This window comes from Lepus europaeus, chromosome 19 (assembly GCF_033115175.1).
Source record: "Lepus europaeus isolate LE1 chromosome 19, mLepTim1.pri, whole genome shotgun sequence".
Lineage (NCBI taxonomy): Eukaryota > Metazoa > Chordata > Mammalia > Lagomorpha > Leporidae > Lepus > Lepus europaeus.
Window position 1 is genome coordinate 45445201 of NC_084845.1, and position 26128 is coordinate 45471328.

General features: G+C 47.2%; 1 protein-coding gene and 1 pseudogene across 7 annotated transcripts in view; one reads left to right on the top strand and one right to left on the bottom strand.

The window, feature by feature from the left end:
- CNOT1 (CCR4-NOT transcription complex subunit 1) overlaps positions 1 to 22609 on the bottom strand; it is a 90465-nt gene extending 67856 nt beyond the window's left edge. For 5 of the 7 annotated variants that reach the window (XM_062175833.1, XM_062175831.1, XM_062175835.1 and 2 more), the window contains exons 1-2: positions 22481 to 22609; positions 2779 to 3054 (exon numbers count right to left, since the gene is read on the bottom strand). In XM_062175833.1, the coding sequence (XP_062031817.1) occupies positions 2779 to 2880 (102 nt within the window). In that variant the 5' untranslated portion in view covers positions 2881 to 3054; positions 22481 to 22609. The remainder of the gene's footprint in view (positions 1 to 2778; positions 3055 to 22480) is intronic. The other 2 variants (XM_062175836.1, XM_062175834.1) reach the window with 1 other exon arrangement.
- Positions 11885 to 13005, top strand: LOC133748145 (ADP/ATP translocase 2-like; annotated as a pseudogene).
- Positions 22610 to 26128: the final 3519 nt, after the last annotated feature.

Sequence of the window (26128 nt, forward strand, 5' to 3'; positions counted from 1 at the left end):
ATCACACACCATTCACACAGAAAAAGGATGGGAGGGGCTAGCACTGTGGCATAGGAAAGGGAGCTAAACTTGATTGTGATGCCTATGAGAGTGCTGTTCCTTGAGATTTCTGATGGCTCAACTTCCAATCCTGCTCCCTCTGCCTGGAAAGGCAGAGAATGACAGACCATGTACTTGGCCTTCCACCCACGTAGCCACCCTTGCTTCGGTCTGACCTAGCATAGCTTTTGCAGCCATTCAGGGAGTGAGCCAGCAGATGGAAGATGTCTTTCTCTCTGTCTCTCTGCCTTCCAAATTACACGTAATTATGGGGTACTCGGTGATGTCTTCTTACATGTACACATTGTATAATGTCCAATCAGGACAAATGCATTTATTTCTTCAAGCATTTAACATCTTTTTATAATGAATATATCCGAAATCTTATGTTCTAGGATTTAGTAGAGAAATAAACAGTATATTTATATAATCTATAGTCATACCATTGTGAAACAGAACCCCAGAACTCCTTACTCATATCTACCTATAACCTAGTATGTCAATCAACCTTTCCCCAGTCCCACCTTCCCCCTAATCCCAGTCTCTAGCAACCATTATATTTTGAATTTCTATGAGATCATCTATTTTTTAGGCTTAATATATGATCCACTTGACTTAAATATGCAGAAGAGATATAAACACTAACTGGTATATTAAAGTATACTGTTTAATTTCCATAAGCACTGAATATATGTTCCACAAGTCAAACCTACATGCAAAAAAACTAATTTTAAAAGACTTGGGGCCAGGGCTGGCACTTTGTCATAGAAGGCTAAGCCTCCACCTGCAGTGCCAGCATTCCATATGGGCGCAGGTTCAAGTCCTGGCTGCTCCACTTTCCAATCCAGCTATCTGCTAATGCGCCTGGGAAAGCAACAGAAGATAGCTCAAGTCCTTGGGTCCCTGCAACCACATGAGAGACCTGGAAGAAGCTCCTGGCCATTGAGGCCATTTGGGGAGTGAACCAGTAGATGGAAAATATCTTTCATTTTCTCTTTCTCTTTCTGTCTCTGTTTCTCTCCTTCTTTCACTGTATCTCTACCTTTCAAACAAATCAGTAAATCTTTAAGAAAGGAAAAAAAATTGGGGGCCAAAGATTCAAATAGTGTTTCTCCAAAAATACTCAAACTCATGAAAAAATGTTCAGCACATTAGCAATTAATCAAGACTAAAAAGATACCACTTCATATACATTAGCATGGTTAAAAACAAAAAGGAAAGTGTTAATAAGGATGAGGACAAACTAAAATTCAAACACAGCTCCTGAAAATGAGAAATCATGCAGTGCACAAAAGTCCCTCAGTTACTCAAAATGTTACAGAGCTACCATTCTTAGGTAAATAACCACCAGAATTAAAAGCAAACACACAAAACCTTGTAACCAAATTGTGATAGTAGCAATTTTTATTAAAAAAAAAAAAAGGGGGGGGGGGGCGCAGAACTTTTGCACAGTAGGCTAAGCCTCTGCCTGCAGCACTCGCATCCCATATGGCACTGGTTCATGTCCCGGCTGCTCCTCTTCTGATCCAGCTTTCTGCTTATGGCCTGGGAAAGCAGTGGAAGATGGCCCAAGTGCTTGAGCCCCTGCACCCACGTGGGAGACACAGAAGAAGCTCTTTGCTTCAGATCGGCTCATTTCTGGCCGTTGTGGGGAGTGAAACAGTGGATGGAAGACCTTTCTCTCCATCTCTCCCTCCCTTTCTGTAGCTCCACCTCTCAAATAAATAAAATATTTAAAAAAAAAAGGGAAAGAAAACTTAAATACCAATTGATAAACAGATGAAGTATGTAACGTCCATATAATAGAATATTATTTGGCAATAAAAATGAAGTACTGACACATGCTACAACATGGATGAACCTTGCAAACATTAGGTTAAGTGGGGGCCAGTGTCGTGGCATAGTGGGTTAAGCCACCACCTGCAATGCCAGCATCCCATATGTGCACCAGTTCATGTCCCAGCTGTTCTACTTTCAAGCCAGCTCCTTACTACTAATGGCCTGGTAAAAGGAGTGGAGATGGCTCAAGTGTTTGGGCTCCTGCCAACAGATGAAGCTCCTGGCTTTGGTCTGGCTCAGCAGTTACCTGCGGAGTGAACTAGCAGATGAAAGATCCCTGTCTCTCCCTCTCTACAACTCTTTCAAGATAAATAAATAGGCCGGTGCCGTGGCTTAACAGGCTAATCCTCCGCCTTGCGGCGCCAGTACAGCGGGTTCTAATCCCGGTTGGGGCGCCGGATTCTATCCCGGTTGCCCCTCTTCCAGGCCAGCTCTCTGCTATGGCCCGGGAAGGCAGTGGAGGATGGCCCAAGTGCTTGGGCCCTGCACCTGCATGGGAGACCAGGAGAAGCACCTGGCTCCTGGCTTTGGATCAGTGAGATGTGCTAGCCGCAGCGGCCATTGGAGGGTGAACCAACGGCAAAAAGGAAGACCTTTCTCTCTGTCTCTCCCTCACTATCCACTCTGCCTATCAAAAAAAAAAGATAAATATTCTTAAAATTAGGTTAAGTGAAAGAGGGCAGATACAAAAGACCGTATATGGTGTGACTCCACTAATATGAAATGTCAAGAACAGGCAAATCCACAAAAGCAGAAGGTAGACTAGAGGTAGCCAAGGGCTAGAGAGACAGCAGTGCTTGTTAATTAACTCTCATGACACCTACCCAAATAAGTTTCCAGCTTTCTTTCCATTGCATACTCACTCATTTCTTAAACAGTAACTTTAACTAGTTTACTTACGTGCTGTATTTCCTGCTGGCTGGCTCGGTAGTTTTTCTTGGTTAAATTGTCCACCAGGTAGCTGATTTGAGACAAGGCCAGCGAGAGCGAGTCAAGATTCATTGCTGGTTGGGGCGGAAGCAGGCGGCCGAGCCCGGCGCAAAATCACCATTATTCCCCTTTAGTCACCTCAGAGGCAGGTTAATGCTTTCTTTGTAATTAGGCTGTATCTGGCGTCTGTACAATATCCTCAGTTCTTCTTTACCAGGAGTCTTACTCTGTTATGAAACATGGCACCTGATTAAAAAAAAAAAATCACATTTTAAATTAGGCAAAGAGGAAGTTAAATAACCTCCATTTGACTTCACATCCAAAATGCTGCTAAAAATATTTTTAAAATAAGAGATCTCAATCAAGATAAATCATGCCAAGTTTCAAAGTTAAACAGGTTAACTTTTCATTTTTAGCAAGACAACTAGAAGCATTTTTTAGAGTTCAAAATGATAACTATACCCTCTGAAAGCACTTAATTAAGGAAAGGATTTCTGGAAAGGAATATCTGCCTTACATTTTCCAAGCTATTTACTACCTATCTATTCATTATACTCCTTAGGTTACTGCTTCACTATCAGTTTGGTCTAAAAATTGTGCCTAATGATATATTTTGGGTATCTGAATGGTTGATTTTTTTTTTTTTTTTTTTTTTGGACAGGTGGAGTCAGACAGTGAGAGAGAGACAAAAAGAAAGGTCTTCCTTTTTTTTCCTTTGGTTCACCCCTCAAATGGCCGCTACGGCTGGCGCACTGCGCCAATCCGAAGCCAGGGAGCCAGGTGCTTCCTCCTGGTCTCCCATGCGGGTGCAGGGCCCAAGCACTTGGGCCATCCTCCACTGCCTTCCCGGGCCACAGCAAAAAGCTAGATTGGAATTTCCACAAGATCTTTTTTTTTTTTTGACAGGCAGAGTGGACAGTGAGAGAGAGAGAGACAGAGAGAAAGGTCTTCCTTTTGCCGTTGGTTCACCCTCCAATGGCCGCCGCGGTAGGCGCGCTGCGGCCGGCGCACCGCGCTGATCCGAAGGCAGGAGCCAGGTGCTTATCCTGGTCTCCCATGGGGTGCAGGGCCCAAGCACTTGGGCCATCCTCCACTGCACTCCCTGGCCACAGCAGAGAGCTGGCCTGGAAGAGGGGCAACCGGGACAGGATCGGTGTCCCGACCGGGACTAGAACCCGGTGTGCCGGCGCCGCAAGGCGGAGGATTATCCTGTTGAGCCACGGCGCCGGCCATCTGCCTCTCCTCTTTATGTGTGTAATTCTGACTTTCAAATAAACAAATTAATTTAAAAAAAAAAAAAGTTAAAGATTAATCATGACTTTTAAAAGTAGAGGCAACTGAACATGCCTGCTATAAAATCTTAAGAGTACTTTCCTTCATGTATGGTGATACGATATTTTAGATTAACAAAACCAAGTCTGAGAATACACCATAATAAGATTGTATGGGCAAACAGAATTTATTCACCTGTTAACAATAGTGTAAGCTGGTATAACATTTTTTGGAACTCAAACTGTTAACACTGTAAAAAAGTCTGTGTTGCACTATACTTGAATCTATAATCACTATTAAGACTGTCCCTTGGGGCTAGCTCTGTGGCGCAGTGAGTTAAAGCCCCAGCCTGAAGTGCCAGCATCCCATAGAGGCACTGGTTCGAGTCCTGGATGCTGCTCTTCTGATCCACTTCTCTGCTATGGCCCGGGAAAGCAGTAGAAGATGGCCCATGTCCTTGGGCCCCTGCACCCACGTGAGAGACCAGGAAGAAGCTCCTGGCTCCTGACTTCAGATCGGCTCAGCTCCGGGTGTTGTAGCGATTTGGGGAGTTAACCAGCAGATGGAAGACCTCTCTCTGTCTCTGCTTCCCTCTGTAACTCTGCCTTTCAGATAAATAAAAATAAATCTTTAAAAAAAAAAAAAAAGACTGTCCCTTAGAATATTACTGACTCAAGAACTCAAAGGAAATTGAAAAATAAATTTGAGTATCCTTTATCATAGTAAAAATAATAAGGGAAAAAGGCAGTAAAAATAAATTAGGGGCCAGCGCTATGGCGCAGCAGATTAAGCTGCTGTCTGCAGTGCCAGCATCCTGTATGGGTGCTGGGAGTCCTAGCTGCTCCATTTCCAATCCATCTCCTTGATAATACACCTGGGAAAGCAGCAAAGGATGGCCCAAGTGCTTGGGCCCCTGCACTCATGTGGGAGACCTAGAAAAAACTCCTGGCTTCGGCATGGCCCACAACCAGCAGCTGCAGCCATTTGGGAACTTAACTAAGGGATGGGAAGATCTATCTTTCCACCTACCTACCTACCTATCTCCCTCCCTCCCTCCCTCCCTATAACCCTGCCTTTCAAATACATCTTTAAAAAAAAAAAAATTTAACAAATAAATTACAGGTGAACCAAAACCACAAATAGCCACTTAGCTATTATCAAGACAAAAGGTAAATGCTGATAAGGATATGGAGAGAAAAGAACCTCTGAATACAGCTTGTGGGAATGTGAATTAGTACAGCCATTGTAGAAAAAACTTAAAAGACCCTCAACTAAAACTCAACCTATCACATGATCCAGCAATCCCACCACTGGCTATATATAAAGGTAAGTGACACTCTGAAGGTGCTAACATTTGCAGTTCCATGTTTATTACAAACTATTCACAATAGCCAAGAAATGGAAACAAGGATGTGTATTATGGTCCGGCAGATAAGATGCTGCTTGGGAAGTCTGCATCCCATATCCGAATAGCAGGAAAAGCAGTGAAAAACAACCCAAGTACTTGGTCCCTGCTATTCCAAATGGAGTTCCTAAGCTGTCTCTTCCTTCCTCCTTCCTTCCCTGTCTCCTTCTCCTTCCCCCTCCCATTATGCACACTGGAAATGCCTATCCCTCTCTAACTCTTCCAAATAAATAATTTTTTTCAGAAATTTTTTTTTTGCTTATTGAGAGGTAGAGTTACAGAGAGGGAGAGGGAGAGGGAGAGAGAGAGGTCTTCCATTGAAGGTTCACTCCCCACATTGCCACAACGGCTGGAGTTGAGCCAATCCAAAGCCAAAAGCTAGGAGCTTCTTCTGGGTCTCCCACATGGGTTTCAGAGGGCCAAGCACTTGGGCCATCTTCCACTGCTGCTCAGGTCATAAGCAGAGAGCTGGATCGATAGAGGAGGACCAGCTGGGACACGAACTGGCATCCATATGGGATGCTGGCACTACAGGAGGAGGCTTAGCCTACTATGCCACAGCTCTGCCCCACCCCCATTTTATTTTAATGTAAACAACCTAAGTGTCTATCAACTGATGAATAAAATTTTTTTTTTTTGGACAGGCAGAGTGGATAGTGAGAGAGAGACAGAGAGAAAGGTCTTCCTTTTTGCCGTTGGTTCACCCTCCAATGGCCGCTGTGACCGGCACATCGCGCTGATCCGAAGCCAGGAGCCAGGTGCTTCTCCTGGTCTCCCATGCGGGTGCAGGGCCCAAGCACTTGGGCCATCCTCCACTGCACTCCCGGGCCATAGCAGAGAGCTGACCTGGAAGAGGCGCAACTGGGATAGAATCCGGCGCCCCAACCGGGACTAGAACCCGCTGTACTGGCGCCGCAAGGCGGAGGATTAGCCTGTTAAGCCACGGCGCCGGCCGAATAAAGAAAATATTTTAAAATGTGGTATATAATACACAGTGAAATACTATTCAGCCATTAAAATGAATGAAATCTTGCCATTTGCAACACAGATGAAACTGGAAATTATTAAGTGAAATAAACCAAGTACAGAAAGACAAGTACCACATGATCTCACATGTGCAATCAAAAACTGATCTCCGAGATGGTGGCTGCAAGAGGCTGAGGACAGAAGGGGAATGGGACAGCTGGGAACAGACTGACAAGTACAAAGTTATAGTAAAAACACGGTAAAAAAGTTTGGGTGTTCTACTACACGGTAGGGTGACTACAGATAACTTGCTATACATTTCTCAACAACAAAAAAATGTATGCTCAATTTTGTCACCATAAGGAAATGTTTAATATGTGAAGAGATAGACATGTTTACCTTGACTGGACATTACGCAATGTGCACATGTATCAGAGTATCACGTTACCCATAAATATGTACCAGTTTTATGTGCCAATTGAAAGTTTGCAAATTTTGGGACAGACACTGTGGCACAGCAGGTATGTACGCCACTGCTTAGGATGCTTGCATTCCTTATCAAAGTACAGACTTCACTCCCAGCGACCTCATTTCCAATCAGCTTCCTGCTAATGCACCAGAGAAGCAAGGAGATGATGGTACAAGTACTTTAGGTTCCTGTCACCTGGCCCTGGGCTCCTGGTTTTGGCCTGGCCCAGATCCAGCTGTGGCAGGCATTTAGGGGAGTAAACCAGTAAATGAAAATCTCATCTCTCCCTTGTCATTCTGCCTTTCAATTAAATCTTTAAAAGAAAAAGGCAACATCTATACTAGTAACTCTCAAAGTTCTACCACCCCAAATCTCTCCTATAGCATACCAATTTGTATCATATGATTTCCTACTCAGCATCTTGAACTCAGCATGTTCAAAAATAAGCTTCTAATTTTATTCCACTTAAATGATGCTACATGCATGCAAAGCCATCCCCATCAGAGTTGATGATTTATCTACCCATAATTTACTCCAGCCAAAATCTTGGACTATTCACATTCCTCATAACCAATCTGTCAGAAATTCCCCTTAGCTCTAGCTATATAATTGGAATCCAACCAATTCTCACCCCTTCAATCTATGGTAATCTTAGAAAGACACCTGGATTGGGGCCAGCACTGTGGCGCAGTAGATTAATCCTTCTCCTGTGGCACTGGCATCCCAAATGGGCACCAGTTCTAGTACCGGCTGCTCCTCTTCCAATCCAGCTCCCTGCTGTGGCCTGGGAAAACAGAAGATGGCCCAAGTCCTTGGGCCCTGCACCTGCGTGGGAGACCCAGAAGAAGCACCTGGCTCCTGGCTTCGGATCGGCGCAGCTCCAACATTGTGGCCATTGGGGAGTGAACCAATGGAAGGAAGACCTTCCTGTTTTTCCCTCTCACTGTCTGTAACTCTACCTCTCAAATAAATAAATAAAATCTTTAAAAAAAAAAAAAGACACCTGGATTACTATGCTAGCCTTCAGACCAGAATGGTCTCTTCTGCTACCCTCACTTCCTATAGTCTATTTTCAACATAACAGAAAAACACTTTTCAAATATAAAAAACTTGGGGTCAGTGCTGTGGAATAGCAGGTAAAGCCACTTCCTGCAACGCCAGCCTATGGCCACCAATTCAAGTACTGGCTGTTCCACTTCCAATGCAGATCTCTGATAATGGTGTGCGAAAAGCAGCTGAAGATGGCCCAAGTACTTGTGCCCCTGCCACCCACATGGGAGACTCCAATAAAGTTCCTGGCCCAGACCTGGCCATTGTGACCATCTGGGCAGAGAACCAGAAAATGGAAGATCTCTCTGACTCCCCTTCTCTCTGTAACTCTTTCAAATAAATAAATCAGTCTTTAAATACACACACATACAACTCATGTCACCCTATGTCCAAAACCTTCCACTTAACTCTAGACTGCATCTTCAGCACCAGTATTGATGCTCTAATTTGCAGAATGTGTATACACTGCAACACTGTAACACACTGAGCCCTTTCAGTGGCCTAGGACCAGTTTTATTGAATCTAACCACTAATATTCTTCAGACTTCCTCTTGTCTCCCTTTTTCAGTTCTCTCTCCCTGCTGCTTCTCAGACATACTCCCTCCCACCTTTACATCTCTGTACCAAGAGTTGTCTTAGCCTAAAATATTCTTCCTACAGATACTAACAGTTAACTGTCTCACCAAGTCTTTACTCAAATCACCTTCTCTTTGAGGACCACCATTACTATCTCATGCATAACTGCAACACCCATTCCCCACATCCCTGCCCCACTCTTCTTTTCCACATCACATCACCTAATGCCCCCTTTACCTCCTTTTCTGTCAGTCTCCCTTTCAAATAAATAAATCAGGGGAGGGGAGGGAGACGGGATGAAGAAGTTGCTGATGAGCTGATGGAGAAATCTTATTTACCATGTGCTACAAAATATACTCAGGCAGACGAAAATGATATGGACTGTCCAAGATAATGGCAACAGAGACTAAGAGGTGGGCTCCTGACAAGAACAACTAGGACTCTTATCTTGTATCAGTTGCATCCAAAAAAGCTACAATGTCACACCAGCCCTAGTCTAACTTTGAAAAAAATAAAATAAAACTTTTTACTGGGGTTGGCATGGTGGCAGAGCTGGTAAAGCTGCTGTCTGGAGTGCCCGTATCCCATATGGGCACAGTTCAAGTCCCAGCTTCTCCACTTCTGATCCAGCTCCCTGCTGATTCACCTAGGAAAGCAGTGGGAGGATGGCCCACATCCTTGGTCTCCTGCACCCATGTGGAAGACCTGGAAGACACTCCTGGCTTCAGCCTGGCCCAGCCCCAATTGTTGTGGCCATTTAGGGAGTGAAGCAGCAGATAACACTGGATGAAAGATTTCACTCTGTCTCTCCTTCTCTAACTCTGCCTTTCAAATAATCTTTAAAAAAAATTTTTTTTAAAATAACTATAGGCCGGTGCCATGGCTCAACAGGCTAATCCTCCGCCTAGCAGCGCCAGCACACCGTGTTCTAGTCCCGGTTGCCCCTCTTCCAGGCCAGCTCTCTGCTATGGCCAGGGAGTGCAGTGGAGGATGGCCCAAGTTCTTGGGCCCTGCACCCCATGGGAGACCAAGATAAGCACCTGGCTCCTGCCTTCGGATCAGCACGGCGCGCCGGCCGCGGTGCACCGGCCACAGCGGGCCAGCCGCGGCGGCCATTGGAGGGTCTCTGTCTCTCTCACTGTCCACTCTACCTGTCAAAAAAAAAAAACTATAAACGGCAGATATAATGATGGTACATTGATTCTAACAAATCCATCTAAAATGTTGGTTCAATTATTAGTATCTTAGTTATAATTACTGTGTATATAATAGGATAATTTATGCCAGCACAATAAACACTAAGTACAATTGTTGTAATTACTAAACATGTTAGTTTATGCAATCCCAGTAACTTCTGAGGAAAATACTATTATCCCAACTTAATAATGACAGCTAATTCAACTTGTGATTAGTAAGCAGACTATTTTTTGAGGACACTACTGTGACACAGCAGGTAAAGCTACTGCCTGCCATTCTGGCATCCATATAGGCACTGGTTTGTGTCCCGGCTGCTCCACTTCTGATTCAGCTCCCTGCTAATGGTCTGGGAAAAGCAGCAAGCCAGCCTAAGTACTTAGGCCCCTACCACCCATGTGAGACCCTGGCTTCTGGCTTTGACCTGGCCATTGCATTCATCTGGGGAGTGAACCAGCAGTTGGGGAGATTCTCCCTACCTCCTTCCCTCCCCCTCTCTTCCTCCCTCCCTCCCTTGCTAACTCCAACTTTCATATAAATAAAGGAATCTTTAGAAAAAAATAATATTTCTAATTTTTTTTTATTTTATCTGAAAGGTAGAAAGATAAAAAGGTATATCTTCCATTTGCTGGTTCACTGTCAACAGCTGGGGACAGAACAGGCCAGGTCAAAGTAAGGAGCCTGGAACTTAATACAGGTATCCCACATGCAGGACAGGGACAAAGTTCCCAAGTGATCACCTGCTACCTCCCAAAGCGCAGAAGGAAGCTACAACTGGGAGGACAGCTGGGACTGGGGTTCAAACCCAGGCACTCCAATAAGATGCAGGTGTCCTGAAAGGTATCTGTAGGCCGGCGCCGCGGCTCAATAGGCTAATCCTCCGCCTTGTGGTGCTGGCACACCAGGTTCTAGTCCCGGTTGCCCCTCTTCCAGGCCAGCTCTCTGCTGTGGCCCAGGAGTGCAGTGGAGGATGGCCCAAGTGCTTGGGCCCTGCACCCCATGGGAGACCAGGATAAGCACCTGGCTCCTGCCTTCGGATCAGCGCGGTGCGCCAGCCACAGCACACCTGCCGCGGCGGCCATTGGAGGGTAAACCAACGGCAAAGGAAGACCTTTCTCTCTGTCTCTCTCACTGCCCACTCTGCCTGTCAAAAAAAAAAAAAAGAAAAGGGTATCTGTAACTACTGCACCAAATATTGGCCCCAAGTAAACAGAAAAATTTGGGGGGTTTGGGGAAGGTTTTATTTTATTTGAAAGGCAAAATTACAGAGAGAGATGGACAGATGTTCCATCTGCTGGTTCACTCTCCAAATGGCTGCAACAGCCATGTCAAAGCAAGGAGCTTCATTCACCTCTCCCACACAGGTGGCAGGGTCTAAACACTTGGGCCATCTTCTGCTGCTTTCCCTGGCACATTAGCAGAGCTGGACTGGAAGTGGAGCAGCTGGGACACAAATGGGTGCCTGTATAGGATTTCCAGCATTATAGATTGTGGCTTAACTTGCTATGCCACAATGCTGGCCCCAAAAATAGTAAAAATTTGAAGACACTGGGCAGAGGTAAAATTTTAAAACAGAATCCTGTATTACAGCTTCAAAATCATTTTGTAGGAGCCTAAATAATTGTTTGAATATCAATCCCTGATATTATCTCCAAGAGTTAATGTAAGCATTTTAGGTCTCTAAATCTTCATACTGCTGCTAACACTCAAGAATCATTTTATTTTAAAAGATTTATTTATCCATTTGAAAGTCAGTTACACAGAGAGAGGAGAGGTAAAGAGGTAGAGAGCTACAGAGGTATAGAGGTCTTCCATCCAGTGGTCGTGCCGTAACGGCCAGAGCTATGCAGGTCCAAAGCCAGGAGCCAGGAGCTTCCTCCGTGTCTCCCATGTGGGTGTAGGTGCCCAAGCACTTGGGCCATCTTCCACTGCTTTCCAAGGCCATATTAAAAGCTGGATCAGAAGTGGAGCAGCTGGGTCTCGAATCAGCACCCATATGGGATGCTGGCACTTCAGGCTAGGGCGTTAACCTGCTGCGCCACAGTGCTGGCCAAGAAATCATCTTTACTTCACACCATTTTCATCCAGGAAGTGACCACTTCTATGTATTTTTTAGAAGTGTAACCACTGGGGAGAGTCCCGGAGTCAAAGCCGGTTCCCAGCCCAGTCCTGTCCCGCAGTCGCATGGCTCCTCTTTCCTTCCAACATGACAGATGCCGCTGTGTCCTTCGCCAAGGACTTCCTGGCAGGTGGAGTGGCTGCGGCCATCTCAAAGACCATGGTAGCACCCATCGAGAGAGTCAAGCTGCTGCTGCAGGTGCAGCATGCCAGCAAGCAAATCACTGCTGATAAGCAATACAAGTGCATTATAGACTGCGTGGTTCGTATCCCCAAGGAGCAGGGAGTCCTGTCCTTCTGGCGTGGTAACCTGGCCAACGTCATCAGATACTTCCCCACCCAGGCTCTCAACTTTGCCTTCAAAGATAAATACAAGCAGATCTTTCTGGGTGGCGTGGACAGGAGGACCCAGTTTTGGCGCTACTTTGCAGGAAATCTGGCATCAGGTGGTGCTGCTTGAGCCACATCCTTGTGTTTCATGTACCCTCTTGATTTTGCCCGTACCTGTCTAGCAGCTGATGTGGGCAAAGCTGGAGCTGAAAGGGAATTCAGAGGCCTCGGTGACTGCCTGGTTAAGATCTACAAATCTGATGGGATTAGGGGCCTGTACCAAGGCTTTAATGTGTCTGTACAGGGCGTTATCTACCGAGCTGCCTACTTCGGTATCTATGACACCGCAAAAGGAATGCTTCCAGATCCCAAGAACACGCACATCTTCATCAGCTGGATGATCGCGCAGTCTGTCACTGCTGGGTTGACTTCCTATCCATTTGACACTGTTCGTCGGCGCATGATGATGCAGTCGGGGCGTAAAGGAACTGATATCATGTACACAGGCACACTGACTGCTGGAGGAAGATTGCTCGTGATGAAGGAGGCAAAGCGTTTTTCAAGGGTGCATGGTCCAACGCCCTCAGAGGCATGGGTGGTGCTTTTGTGCTTGTCTTGTATGATGAAATCAAGAAGTTCACATAAGTTATTCCCTAGGTTTGTTCCCCTGTAAACAGGCATGTTGTATTATAATCTTGAGCATTCTTGACAGGCTCTTGTCTGTCTTATCAAAAGCAACTATGTGCTGGCTGAAAATGGGAAGCAGCAATATTCTTCTGACCAGTTTTCTCTTAAAGCCATTTCCATGATGATGATGATGATGATGGGACTCAATTACATTTTTTTTATTTGTCACTCCTGATAAATAATTTGAAGAAATAAAAATACACACACACACACAAGACGAAGTATAACTGGGGCCAGTGCTGCGGCATAGTAGGTTAAGCCTCTGCCTGTGGTGTTGGCATCCCATATGGGTATCAGTTTGAGTCCCAGCTGCTCCACTTCAGATTCAGCTTCCAACGAATGTGCCTGGGAAAGCAGTGGAAGATGGCACTTGGGCCCCGTATCCAAGTGGAGACCCGGAAGAAGCTCCCGGCTCCTGGCTTCAGATTGGCCCAGCTCCACCCATTATGGCCATTTGAGGAATGAACCAGCAGATTGGAAGACCTGTCTGTCCCTCTCTATAACTCTTCCTCTCAAATAAATAAATAAATCTTTAAAAAAAAAGAGAGAGAGAGAGATGAATCCATAAGACAATATCATTCACTGAGAATTAAAAAAAAGGTAACTGAAAATACTACGTATCCATCAGAACACTAAGTAAATCATAAAATGGACTGTGTAATCATTAAGACTACAAATTATTTTTAAAAGATAAAAACTATTAAAGAGGAAAAAGCAAGTTATTTAATAGTGATGGTTCAAGTAATTAGGTTGCATATATATCCTTACATGTAGTTATTTAGAAACACACAACTACCTGAAAAGTTAAGTCAAAGGAACGAAGAAAAAAACTTGTCAAAATAAAACATTAATTTCCAACAAAATTAGGTCAGTGAAGTTTTTGTGTATTCCAAAAATTGTCTAAGCAATCAGTGGATGCTATTCATCTCACTCAAAGAAGAGTTAAGAGATGACCAGAGTGCTGTCCTTAGAAAGGCATACAAGGTTGGGGGCCGGCACTGTGGCACAGCGTGTTACTGCCCTGGCCTGAGGTACAGGCATCCCCTATGGGTTCCAGGGTGAGGCATGGCTGCTCCACTTCCGATGCAGCTCTCTGCTGTGGCCTGGGAAAGCAGTGGAGAATGGCCCAGATCCTTGGGCCCTTGCACCCATGTGAGAGACCCAGAAGAAGCTCCAGGCTTCAGATTAGCAGAACTCTGGCTGCTGTGGCCAACTAGAGTGAACGAGTGGATGGAAGACACCTCCCCCCATCCCCGTCTCACCTCTGTAACTCTGCCTTTCAAATAAATAAATCTTAAAAAAAAAAAAAAAAAAGGTACAAAAATAAACACACACAAAATGAAGACAAAGTTAGGTAAGGAAATTAGGAAGAAAAATAGTCTCAGAAATCAAACAAGTCTTCTGAAGAATAATGAAACCTAGGAGGAACAATATCCGCAAGAACCCAAGGACAAATATTTGAGAAATGTCCATTTTAGTGAGCAGCCTCCCAAACAGCCTCTAGTGATCTCTGCCTAAGATTTACACTGTCACATATTCCCCTCTCCTGAAGTGTGAGCGAGACTTCCACAAAAGTCATTTTTCAAGATTAAATCACAGGACAGCACTGTGGCGCAGCGGGTTACCACCCTGGCCTGAAGCGCTGGCATCCCACATGGGCGCTGGTTCAAGACCTGGCTGCTCCACTTCTGATCCTGCTCTGCTACGTCCAGCCTGGGAAAGCAGCGGAAAATGGCCCAGTACCCGTGTGAGAGACCCAAAGAAGCTCCTGGCTCCGGATCAGCTCAGCTCCAGCCATTGTGGCCATCTGGGGAGTGAACCAGCAGATGGAAGACCTCGCTCTCTGTCTCTCTGTAACTCTGCACTCTGTCAAATAAAATAAATCTTTAAAAAAAAAAAAAAAAGATTAAATCACAAAAATTAGAGTGATTTGTCTTGCTTTGTTTGTTTACCTCAGAGCCTGTGCTTTGGGAAGGAAGAAAGCTGTCATGTTTTGAGAAACCGAATGGAGAAGGTAGAATATGGCAATGAACTTTAGTCTCTCCAGTATTTGAAGCCTACCAACTGCCACGTAAGTGACACTGAAATATCTCCCCACACCACAATCTATAGATGACTGTAGCCTGCATATTATCTTCTTTTAATAAAAATTTATTTATTTATTTATTTATTTGAAAGGCAGAGTTACACAGAAAGAGAGGAGAGGCAGAGAGAAAGAGGTCTTCCATCAGCTGGTTCACTCCCCATATGGCTGCAATAGCCAGAGCTGTACCAATCCAAAGCCAGGAGCTTCTTCTGGGTCTCCCACGCAGGTACAGGGGCCCAGGGTCTTGAGCCATCTTCTAATGCTTTCCCAGGCCATACCAGAGAGCTGGTTTGGAAGTGAAGCAGCCGGGACTCGAACCAACACCCATATAGGATGACGGCACTGTAGGCGGCAGGTTTACTCACTACGCCACAGCACCAGCCCCATACATATTATCTTAATTGAAGCATTTTAAGAGGTAATGAAGGGGTCGGCATCGTGGGAAAGTGGGTAAAGCCACCACCTGCAATGCCGGCATCCCATATGGGTACTAGTTCCAGTCTTGGCTGCTCTACTTCTCAGATATGGGAATGCACTGTCAAACCTGGCCCGAGAGCCTTAACTTGGGATAAAAGACCAGCAGCTATCTCCTCTGTGGTTCGAACTCAGGACCTTCAGATTATGACACATGCCTACTGCATTAAGGAGGCAGGCCTCTTGGCTGCTTTACTTCTGATCCATCTCCCTGCTAATGGCCTGGGAAAGCAGCAGCAGATGGTCCAAGTCCTTGGGCCCCTGCATCCACGTGGAAGACTTGTAAGAAACTTCTGGCTGTGGTCTGGCCCAGCCCTGGCCTTTGCAACCATCAGGGTAGTGAACCAGCACATCAAAGATCTGTCTCTCCCTCACTTTCTGTAACTCTGCCTTTCAAATAAATAATAAACCTTAACAGAAAAAAGAGGTAATGAGTAAGGACACAGGACCTAGCCAAGCAGAGCCAGTGAAATAATAAAAAAATAATAAAATAAAATAATAATAAAAAGAAAGTTTGGTGTGTTTTTTTTTGTTTGTTTGTTTGTTTCTTTGTTTGTTTTTTTGACAGGCAGAGTGGTTAGTGAGAAAGAGAGAGACAGAAGAGAAAGGTCTTCCTTTTTGCCGTTGGTTCACCCTCCAATGGCCGCTGCGGCCGGCGTGCTTTGGCCGGCGCATCGCACTGATCCAAAGCCAGGAGCTTCTCCTGGTCTCCCATGCGGGTGCAGGGCCCAAGCACTTGGGCCATCCTCCACTGCCTTCCGGGGCCACAGCAGAGAACTGGCCTGGAAGAGGGGCAACCGGGATAGAATCCAGCGCCCCGACCAGGACTAGAACCCGCGGTGCCGGCGCCGCAAGGTGGAGGATTAGCCTGTTGAGCCACAGCACCGGCCAGAAAGTTTTAAATAGCTAAATTTGGGGGCTGACATTGTGGCATAGCGGGTTAGACCCTTGCCTGCAACACAGCATTCCATGAGCATCTGTTGGAGTCCTGGCTGCTAACTTCTGATACAGCCCACTGCTAACGGGGAAAACAGTGCCTAGAAAAGTAGTGGAAGATGGATCAAGCATTTGGGCCCCTGACACCCACGTGGGAGACCTGGATGAAGATCCCGGCTCTGGTCTGCCTCAATCCCATCTGCTTTGGTCATTTGCGGAATGATCTGCAGATAGAAGATCTCCCTCTTCTCTCTCTACCTCTCTTAACTCTCCCTTTCAAATAAATAAATCTTTTAAAATAGCTAAATTTGAGTATAACAGGTTGTGTGGCAACTGGTAACCAATAAATCCATATATTATGGAAACCATGGAGTAGAGATCAAAAGGAAGATATAGTTAGAATGCAAAAAAATAAGACAAAGAAATTGTTTCATGCACATTATAACTATCAGCAGCTCCCAAGGACATACCAGATATCTCATTCTGGATCTCTTCCTTACCACCTCCCTCAACCAACCCACCAGTTCTGAAGGCATTTTAAGGGAGTGGTACAAGGGTTGAAGCCAGAGCCAAGACCCTGAAATCTTAATTTTTTCCACTGCCAACCAAGGTGTTATTGGCATCCTTCATGTTTTGTAACAATTCCTCCAAACAGTTCTGGGGATTTCTTTTTAAAGATCTACTTATTTGAAAGGCAGAATTACAGAGAAGCAGAGACAGACTGAGAGGGGGAAAGGGGATCTTTGATCCGCTGGTTCACCACCCAAATGGCACAAATGATGGTACAAATGTTTAGGTCCTTGCACTCATGTGGGAAATGAAGATTGAGTTCCTGGTTCCTGGCTTCAGCCTGGGCCACTGTGGCCATCTTGGGAGTGAACCAGTGGGTGAAAGATATGTCTGTCCCTCTCTGTAGCTGACATTCAAATACATAATAAATATCTTTTTTTAAAAAAAGTGGAGCAATGGAGATGCAAACCAACAACACCCCCTTAACCCTCTGTGCCACAATGCAGGCACCAGAAACACATTTCTTAAATCTGCACTCTACACTCTGAAGGCTTGCAATTTCTTCAAATCTCAGTTTCAGATTAAGTTTACAGCTCTAATTACAACTTCTCAATGTTTTCCAATGATCAACTTATTTGCTTTGCTACATTTTTGCAAATTTACCAGTAAAACGTACATTTTGAAAGCTGCTGTGGGGCCAGCACTGTGGTATAGCAGGTTAAGCCACCACATGCAGTGCCGGCATCCCATATGGGCACTGGTTCAAGTCCCAACTGCTCTACTTCCGATCCAGCTCTCTGCTATGGCCTGGGAAAGCAGCAGAAGATGCCCCAAGTCCTTGGGCCCCTGTACCCACATGGGAAACCCGGAAAAAGCTCCTGGCTCCTGATCAACGCAGCTCTTCTCTGCCTCTCCTCCTCTCTCTGTACAACTATTTTAAGAGGCCAGCACTGTGTCTTAGCCGGTAAAGCCACCACCTGAGGTACTGGCATTCCATATGGGTGCCAGTTCTAATCCCTGCTGCTCCACTTCCTAACCAGCTCTCTGCCATGGCCTGGGAAAGCAGAAGATGGCCCAAGTCCTTGGGCTGTCCACCCCCATGGGAGACCCAAAAGCAGCTCCTGACTCCAGGTCGTCACAGCTCCGAACACTGAGGCCATTTGGGGAGTGAACCAGCAGATGGAAGACTTCTCTCTGCCTCTGCCTCTCTATAACACTAATTTTTTTTTTAAAGATTTACTTTTATTTGGAAGACAGAGTTACAGAGAGATAAAGCCAGAGAGAGAGGTCTCCCATCCGCTGGTTCACTCCCCAGATGGCTGCAATGGCCGGAGCTGCGCCGATCCGAAGCCAGGAGCTTCTTCGGGGTCTCCCACGTTAGGACAGGAGTCCAAGGACTTGGGCCACTGCTTTCCCAGGCCATAGCAGAGAGCTGGATCGGAAGAGGAGCAGCCGGGACAAGAACCAGCGCTCATATGGGATGCCGGCGCTTCAGGCCAGGGCATTAACCCACTGCGCTACTGTGCTACAGCGCTACAGCGCCAGCCCCAACACTAACTTGCAAATAAACAAGTAAATCTTTAAAAAATAAATAAAATAAATTAAAAAAAAAAACTACTGTAGGGGGCCTGGCACTGTGAAACAGCATGTAAAGCTGCTCCTGAGGTGCTGACATCCCATGTGGTCTCTGGTTTGAGTCCCGGCTGCTCCACTTGCAATCCGGCTCCTTGCTGGTACACCTAGAAAAGCAACAGAGGATGACCAAGTGCTTGGGTCCCTCACCTACATGGGAGATCTAGATGAAACTCCTGGCTCCAGTCTGGCCCAGCCCTACGCAGTCACTTAGGGTATAGACCAGCGGACGGAGGGATGTAAGTTCTCTCACTCACTCTTAACTCTGCCTGAATCTTAACAAACAAACAAAAAAACAACTATTGTAGGTGGCAGGCACTGTAGGGAAGGCATTGTGCTTCAGCAGCTAAAGCCGCTGCTTGGGATTCCCACACCGTGTATCAGAGTGCCAGTTCCAGTCCTAATCACTCGGTTTCTGATCCTGCTTCCTGCTCATGCCTGGGAAGGCAGCAAAGGATGGCTCAAGTCCTTGGGCACCTACCACCCATTTCCAAGTTCTGGCTTTGGCAGGGCTCAGCTCCAACTGTTGCAACCATCCAGGGAGTGAACCAGCAGATGAAGATTTCTCTCTTTTTTAAAAAATATTTATTTGAAAGTGAGAGTTACGGGGGGGGGGGGGGGGGTTCACTCCCAACCCGCAGAAATGGCCGATCCAAAGCCAGGATCCAGGAGCTTCTTCTGGGTCTCCCATGCGAGCGCAGGGGCCCAAGCACTTGGGCCATCTTCCAGTGCCTTCCCGGGCCACAGTACAGAGCTAGACCAAAAGAGGGGCAGCTGGGACCAGAACCAGGGCTCATATGGGATGCCGGCACCGCAGGCAGAGGATTAACCTACTGCGCCACCCCATGATAAATATATCTTTAAAAATAAATTCACTGGCCGGCGCCGTGGCTCAACGGGCTAATCCTCCGCCTTGCGGCGCCGGCACACCGGGTTCTGGTCCCGGTCGGGGCACCGATCCTGTCCCGGTTGCCCCTCTTCCAGGCCGGCTCTCTGCTGTGGCCAGGGAGTGCGGTGGAGGATGGCCCGGGTGTTTGGGCTCTGCACCCCATGGGAGACCAGGATGGGCACCTGGCTCCTGCCATCGGATCAGCGCGGTGCGCCGGCCGCAGCGCACTACCGCGGCGGCCATTGGAGGGTGAACCGACGGCGAGGGAAGACCTTTCTCTCTGTCTCTCTCTCTCTCTCTCTCTCACTGTCCACTCTGCCTGTCGGGAATAAAAAAAAAAAAAAGAGGAAAAAATAAATAAATAAATTCACTGGCCAATATTTTTGTTAATATAAGCGTAACAAGCATTTTCCAAAAAATTAATCTTAAAATATGAGTATTCAATTAGAAGTATTACAAACTTCCTTTTGCAGCATTAAGTGCCAAAGATTTGCATTACCACATAGAATGAAATAAATGAATTTAAGCTTGTTAAAATGCAACCTTTGGGGTTACTGCTGTGATGCAGTGGGCTAAGTTGCTGCTTGCAATGCCAGCACCCCTTACTGGAGCACCAGTCCCCACTTCTGACCCAGCTGCCTAATGTACTTGGGGAAGCCAGAGGATGATGGCACAAGTGCTTGGGGCTCTGCCACCTAAGTTGGAGACCCAGATGGAACTGGGGTTCCTGGCTTCAAAATGGTCCACCTCCAGACATTAAGGCCATTTGTAGAGGGAACCAGTAAATGGGAGATCTTCAATCTCTCTGTCACCCTGCCTTCCAAATATATAAATAAACCTTAAAAAAAAAAAGCTTGTCATAACTAGATCAGAATCTAATAAAAAACATACTTAGAAAAGTACATGCAAAGGGCCGGCGCTGCAGCTCAACAGGCTAATCCTCCACCTGCGGCATCGGCACCCCAGGGTTCTAGTCCCAGTCGCTCCTCTTCCTGCCCAGCTCTCTGCTGTGGCCCGGGAGTGCAGTGGAGGATGGCCCAAGTGTTTGGGCCCTGCACCCGCATGGGAGACCAGGAGAAGCACCTGGCTCCTGGCTTCCGATCAGCGCGGTGCTCTGGCCGCAGGCGCCGGCCGCAGTGGCCATTGGGAGTGAACCAACAGAAAAGGAAGACCTTTCTCTCTCTCTCTCTCTCTCTCTCACTGTCCACTCTACCTGTCCAAAAAATAAAAATAAAAATTTTTAAAAAGTACATGCAAGGGTAACTTGAGATTAGGCTCTAAATCATATTCTTAAAGAGCTGGCATTTCCTTTTCTGTCCTCAGTTTTTGAATGTTTTAACCTAATGTAAGGGGGATATCACAGTACTCTGCTTTGACAAGAGCCATGCCAGAGACCAGGCTTAATCCCCATTAAATATTCCAAGGAGATTTTAAAGAGAAAACTAAGCCAAGGTTTCCATCAAGTGAGGAGGGAAGCATGGAGAGCATTTCAGTTCTGTTTAACCATAACGCCACAAAACCCTGCACTAAAACTTTCAGTTTTAGTTTAGTAGCTTCAGTTATCAGTGGTCAGGTCTCGGTGCTTTGACTCTAGCTAAAGGACTCGGGACACACACTTGTTGAAGGGTCCAGTTCTATCAACATGCTACACAGCCAGCTTTTATGTATCATCACCCCCATTTTCCCCTTAGACAAGGTAACAATTTCCAGTGTCCTAAAACACAATTATTTAAACTGTTACCACACCCCAATAATAACTAAAATACTGTGCTGCCAACTTTGGAAGGGTAAGAATGCCAACCAGGAACATAGATCTTAAGTAAATCCCAGTGTACCGCTGCAAAAAATAAATTTGGTCTGCCTCTGTTTGCCCTACTTCCTGGTGTTTTACTCACCCATTCCCGTTTTGTTTTGTTAATCCATGTAGCTCTCTATTCCCTTCCAAAGAGCTGTCATGAGGGAAATACTCAAAATTGTTGATAGCATTTTAATCATTCACTTAAAAAAAAAAAAATCCACAAGTAGCCACAGACCATAGAATAGAGCAATAGCAAAATCAAGTACTCAGTTTTCAAGGAAAAGACTTTTTACTGCAGTTCCAAGAAATGTGACGTTGGGTCGGGCGACTTGAGGCGAGAAGTTTACTTCTCATACACTTTCAACGCAACGCTTTCCAAAGCTCACGGCCCGCAAGCACTCTCTTCGCTAACCCACTACACAGCACACTCCCGGCGGTTCTGCGGACGGGAGTGATACGGGAGAGGGGTGTTTGGGTTCGGCCTCAAGGAACACCCAGAACCCGGGCAGCTCGTCCCTCGGCAGCCGCGAGGCCTCCCAGCGCTCGGCTCACCAGGGCGACCCTGGCCCGGGCCAGCAGAACCGCCGCTGCGCCAGACACCGGCCCGAGCGGGTGGGGGGCCGGCTCCGGAGCAACCGTAAGCGCCGCGGCGCGCGAGTGGAACAAAAACCTGTGGCGAGAATGAGGAAGTGCTCGCTCCCGCCCGCCCCTCCCACCGGCGGACACCCGAAACACCGGGGGTTTGACAACGTGCTGGGGGCGGAGGACCGGGCAGCGCGGCGGCCCCGGCGCCCGGGAGCCCCAACACCTCGGGGTCCGGCCGCCGGGCCCGAGGAGCTAGGCCTCGGGGACCGAAGCTCGCTGCACCCTCCCGGGAGCCCCAAGAGAAAGGAGCAGTTGAGGAGCTCGCGGAGTGTGAGGAGGGTGCAGCCCGCGCGAAGCCAGGCCCGGGGGCCCCCGCTGCCACCCACTGCGCCTCCAGGCCCCGGCCGGGGGCCGCCGCGGGTCTCACCCCGCACCGGACCTGTGCGCTTCCGAAAGCCTTCGCGCCGACGCCTTCTCCCCGGCGCCCGGAGCCTCTGCGGGCCGTGGGGGGAAGAGTCCGTCCGCTCCCGCCTCGCCCCACTTCCCTGTCCCGGCTGCCTCTCACTCCCCGGAGCTCCGGGAAACGCTCCCTGGAGCCCCAGGTCCACCCCCGTTCCCTTCTCCCCGCTCCGGCACTTGCGCTCCCAGGCTGACACCGCCAGCCTCCTCCGGCCTCTGACCCCAGGCCGCCTCACCTCAGGCGGCTCCGGCGGCGCTGGACACAGGAAACTCCTGGGTCCCCGACTCCGGCTCTCCTCGACCCCCTCTTCGGTTAACTCCGCTTGTTTCTCTACAAAATGGCGCCGGAGGTCGCGCGCTCACGTCGCGGCCTTTCCCCTCCCCGTTCCCATTTCATCATTCGCTGCCCGCCCGAAGAGGGAGGGCCCCCGCATCAGCCAATGACCTCAGCCCGCTCGCCGCTCCCGGCCAATCACCGTCAGGGACCCGCGGATTCAAACCAATCACAAACTATCACTTGCAGAAGTCAAGGAAGAAACCAGGCTCCTGCTAGCAACTACCAATCGAGACCCTTACTTCGCGGGCTTTGGCCAATTGTCGCTCCCCAGCCCCGAGGGACCCGAGTCGGAGCCCTCGCGCCTGCGCTCCAGGCGAGGGCCAATGGGGAGAGGCCGATAACTTCGATTCGGGGCTTCTCGGACTTCCCACCTGCCCTCGAAGTCTTCAACCAATGGGGGCCAGCGATTGCCTCCGAGAAACAAAAAATCTGGGGGAAGCGTAACTCCTCACCACCCTGCGCGGGAACTAGTTCGAGTCGGAGCGCGAGGGCCTTCCTCAACTTTCCTTCCTCACTTTCCTTCCTCTTTCGAAATGTCACGGTCCAGCACACTGTGGGGATGCCCAGTGGAAACATTCCCCTCCCCTCGGGTCCTTTTGGAGGGGAACGCCAGCAGAGAGCGAGCCAGGTTGGGACGCTTTGAATCCTGGGAGTTGTAGTCCCGCGCCCCACCCCTTTGCTGTCGCAAAAGTATGCGTTGCCTCGCGTCACCTGCGGCGCCGTCGAGGAGCAGTGCATGCAGGGAAATGTAGTCTCCCACGCTCCCCCCAGCCTTATCTTGCTTGTCTTTCCTTAAGGGAACTTTCACTTCTAGTCTACCTATGGGAGAAGTGACTCCTTTGGAAAGAGATAAGGAACTCAAGTTGTCTTTCTGGCTGAAGCCCTGGAAGCGCTGTGGAAAACGATATTTCCTGTCTCATACTACCTTTTGTGCCTAAACACACTTCGTAAAACTTGTGGCAAAAATACATGAACTTACTATCTTAACCGTTTTTAAAGCCTGTGGTTTAAAAAAAAAAAAAAGATTTTTATTTATTTATTTGAATGGCAGAGTTACAGAGAGGCAGAGGCAGAGAGAGAGTCTTCCAACTGCTGGTTCACTCCCCAAATGGCAGGAACTAGGCCAACCTAGAGCCAGGAACCAGGAGCCAGGCCAGGTATCCCATGTGGGTGCAGGGGCCCAAGGACTTGGGCCATCTTCTACTGCTTTCCCAGGCCATAGCAGAGAGCTGGATCAGAAGTGGAGCTGGACCGGAAATCGAACCAGCACCCATATGGGATGCTTGCATGGCAGGCAGTGGCTTTACCCACTATGCCACAGCGCCAGCCCCTATCTTAACCATTTTTAAATCTGCAGTATACTGTAGTGTTTCCCATATTCATAGGTTGTATGACAAACTCTAGAACTTTTCTTTTTATAATGTGTTTATCTTTTAAAGACTTACTTATTTATTTGAAAGTCAGAGTTACACAGAGAGGGGAGAGGCAGAGAGAGAGAAGTCTTCCATCCACTGGTTCACTCCCCAGATGGCTGCAATGGCTGGAGGTGCACCGATCTGAAGCCAGGAGCCAGGAGCCAGGAACTTCCTCCAGGTCTCCCACGTGGGTGCAGGGGCCATAGGACTTGGACCATCTTCTACTGCTTTCCCAGCCCATAGCAGAAAGCTGGATGGGAAGTGGAGCAGCCAGGACTCAAACCAGCACCCATATGGGATTCTGGCGCTGTAGGCAGGGGCTTTACCGGCTACACCACAGCACTGGCCCCTGATGTATTCATTTATAAGAGATGCAGAAATACAGATATTCCATCCACTGGTTCACTCTGCAGGCAGATGTCAGAAGCTGGGAACTCAATCCACTTCTCTTGCATAAGTAGCAGGAAACTGATTACTTGACCTATCACTGATCCCTCCTGGGGTGTGTATTAGCAGGAAGCAGAAATCATAAGCTGGGAGGAGAAGTGAACCTGGGACTTGAAACCAGGCATGCCAACATGGGATGTGGGCAACCCAAACAGCATCCTAACTGCTGTGCCAAAGGCCTTCCTAACTAGAACATTCCATTTTGCAAAAGGACTCCCCAGTTACAACTCTTCCCACCCCTAGCAACTACCATTTTCCTTTCTGTTTTTAAGGGTTTCATTACTTTGATATCTCATATAAATGGAATTGTACAGTATTTGTGTTTTTCTGGTAGTTTTATTTCACTTCACATAAAAATATTATGCGACACCTGCTTTTCCTTGGTTGGAGGCCAAGTCTTTCAGTAAACAGGTACTGTATGCCTTATGCCTTCAAGCAGCTATATGAGATCCAGGAATCCCACATGCAGCATGGACAAGGATCACTCCGGTTGTACATAACTATTCCTAGCAACTAGTCCTCAGTACCTGGCACAAGGTAGGCAGGTGAGCAATGTTGAAAAAGTAAGAAATGAAGAAATGGATCTACAACATTGCATCAAAAGACAAAATTACAACAAATTCAGCTGAAAGCTCTTGACTGACTTTTATTTATGATTCTACAATCATGCAAGTCCTCAATCCATTGAACAGAGTGAGTGTTTCAATGAGCTGAGCAGAGGATGTTGGCTTTATATATCGAGAAGGCTGAGGAAAGCCGAGAAAGAGAACAGAAAACCAACTGGTTTCAAAGTTATTTTCAATGTAAGGAAATGTGAACCAAAATGCTTACTTGTGATATATCCATTATTGTTCACTCGCCTGATTTCTCAGAAGGTCAGATAAACGACTTCCTGTCAACTTGGGACATGGAACTTTAGGATGACTGACTCCATTGTGGTTGGGCCAGTTGGACCTGGTGCAGGAGCTTGGTCCATATCGATGAACTCCTATAAATTTTCTTTAGCAGTTGTAATGTTAGCAGTAAAATGCTCCTTGAACAGATCAAGGATGAGAAATAAGACCCTTCTATGTGCTGTTGCAGGTTACATTGCTAAAACGTCTATGGATGAGGCCAGCATTGTGGCTCAGCGGGCAGAGCCACCGCCTATAATGCCAGCATCCCATATGCAAGCCGGTTAGAGTTTGGCTGTTCCACTCCAATCCAGCTCTCTGCTATGGCCTAGGAAAGCAGTAGAAGATGGCCCAAGTCCTTGGGCCCCTACACCCACATGGGAGACCCAGAAGAAGCTCCTGGCTCCTGGCTTCAGATCGGCACCTCCCCGGCCATTGCGGTCTGTTGGGGAGTGAACTAACAGATGAAGACTCTCTCTCTCTCTCTCTCTCTCTCTCTTTCTCTCTATCTGTGACTCTGACTTTCAAATAAATAAATAAATCTTTAAAAAAAAAACAAAAACAAATAAGTAGCTCTTTTAAAAAAAAAAGTTGGTGAGGAATAGGAAAAAAATAGTATAATCTGTACATTACCATGTATACAGAAGAAAATAATGTCATCTATATTTGTGTGTAACCAAATGCTTTAAACATTTGGAAAAATACATCCCTGCCCGCAGCTGACACCATTGCTGAGCCCTGAGCAGAAGAAGCAGACTGAGGAAGGGTAAAGGGAACTTTTGCTTTTTATTC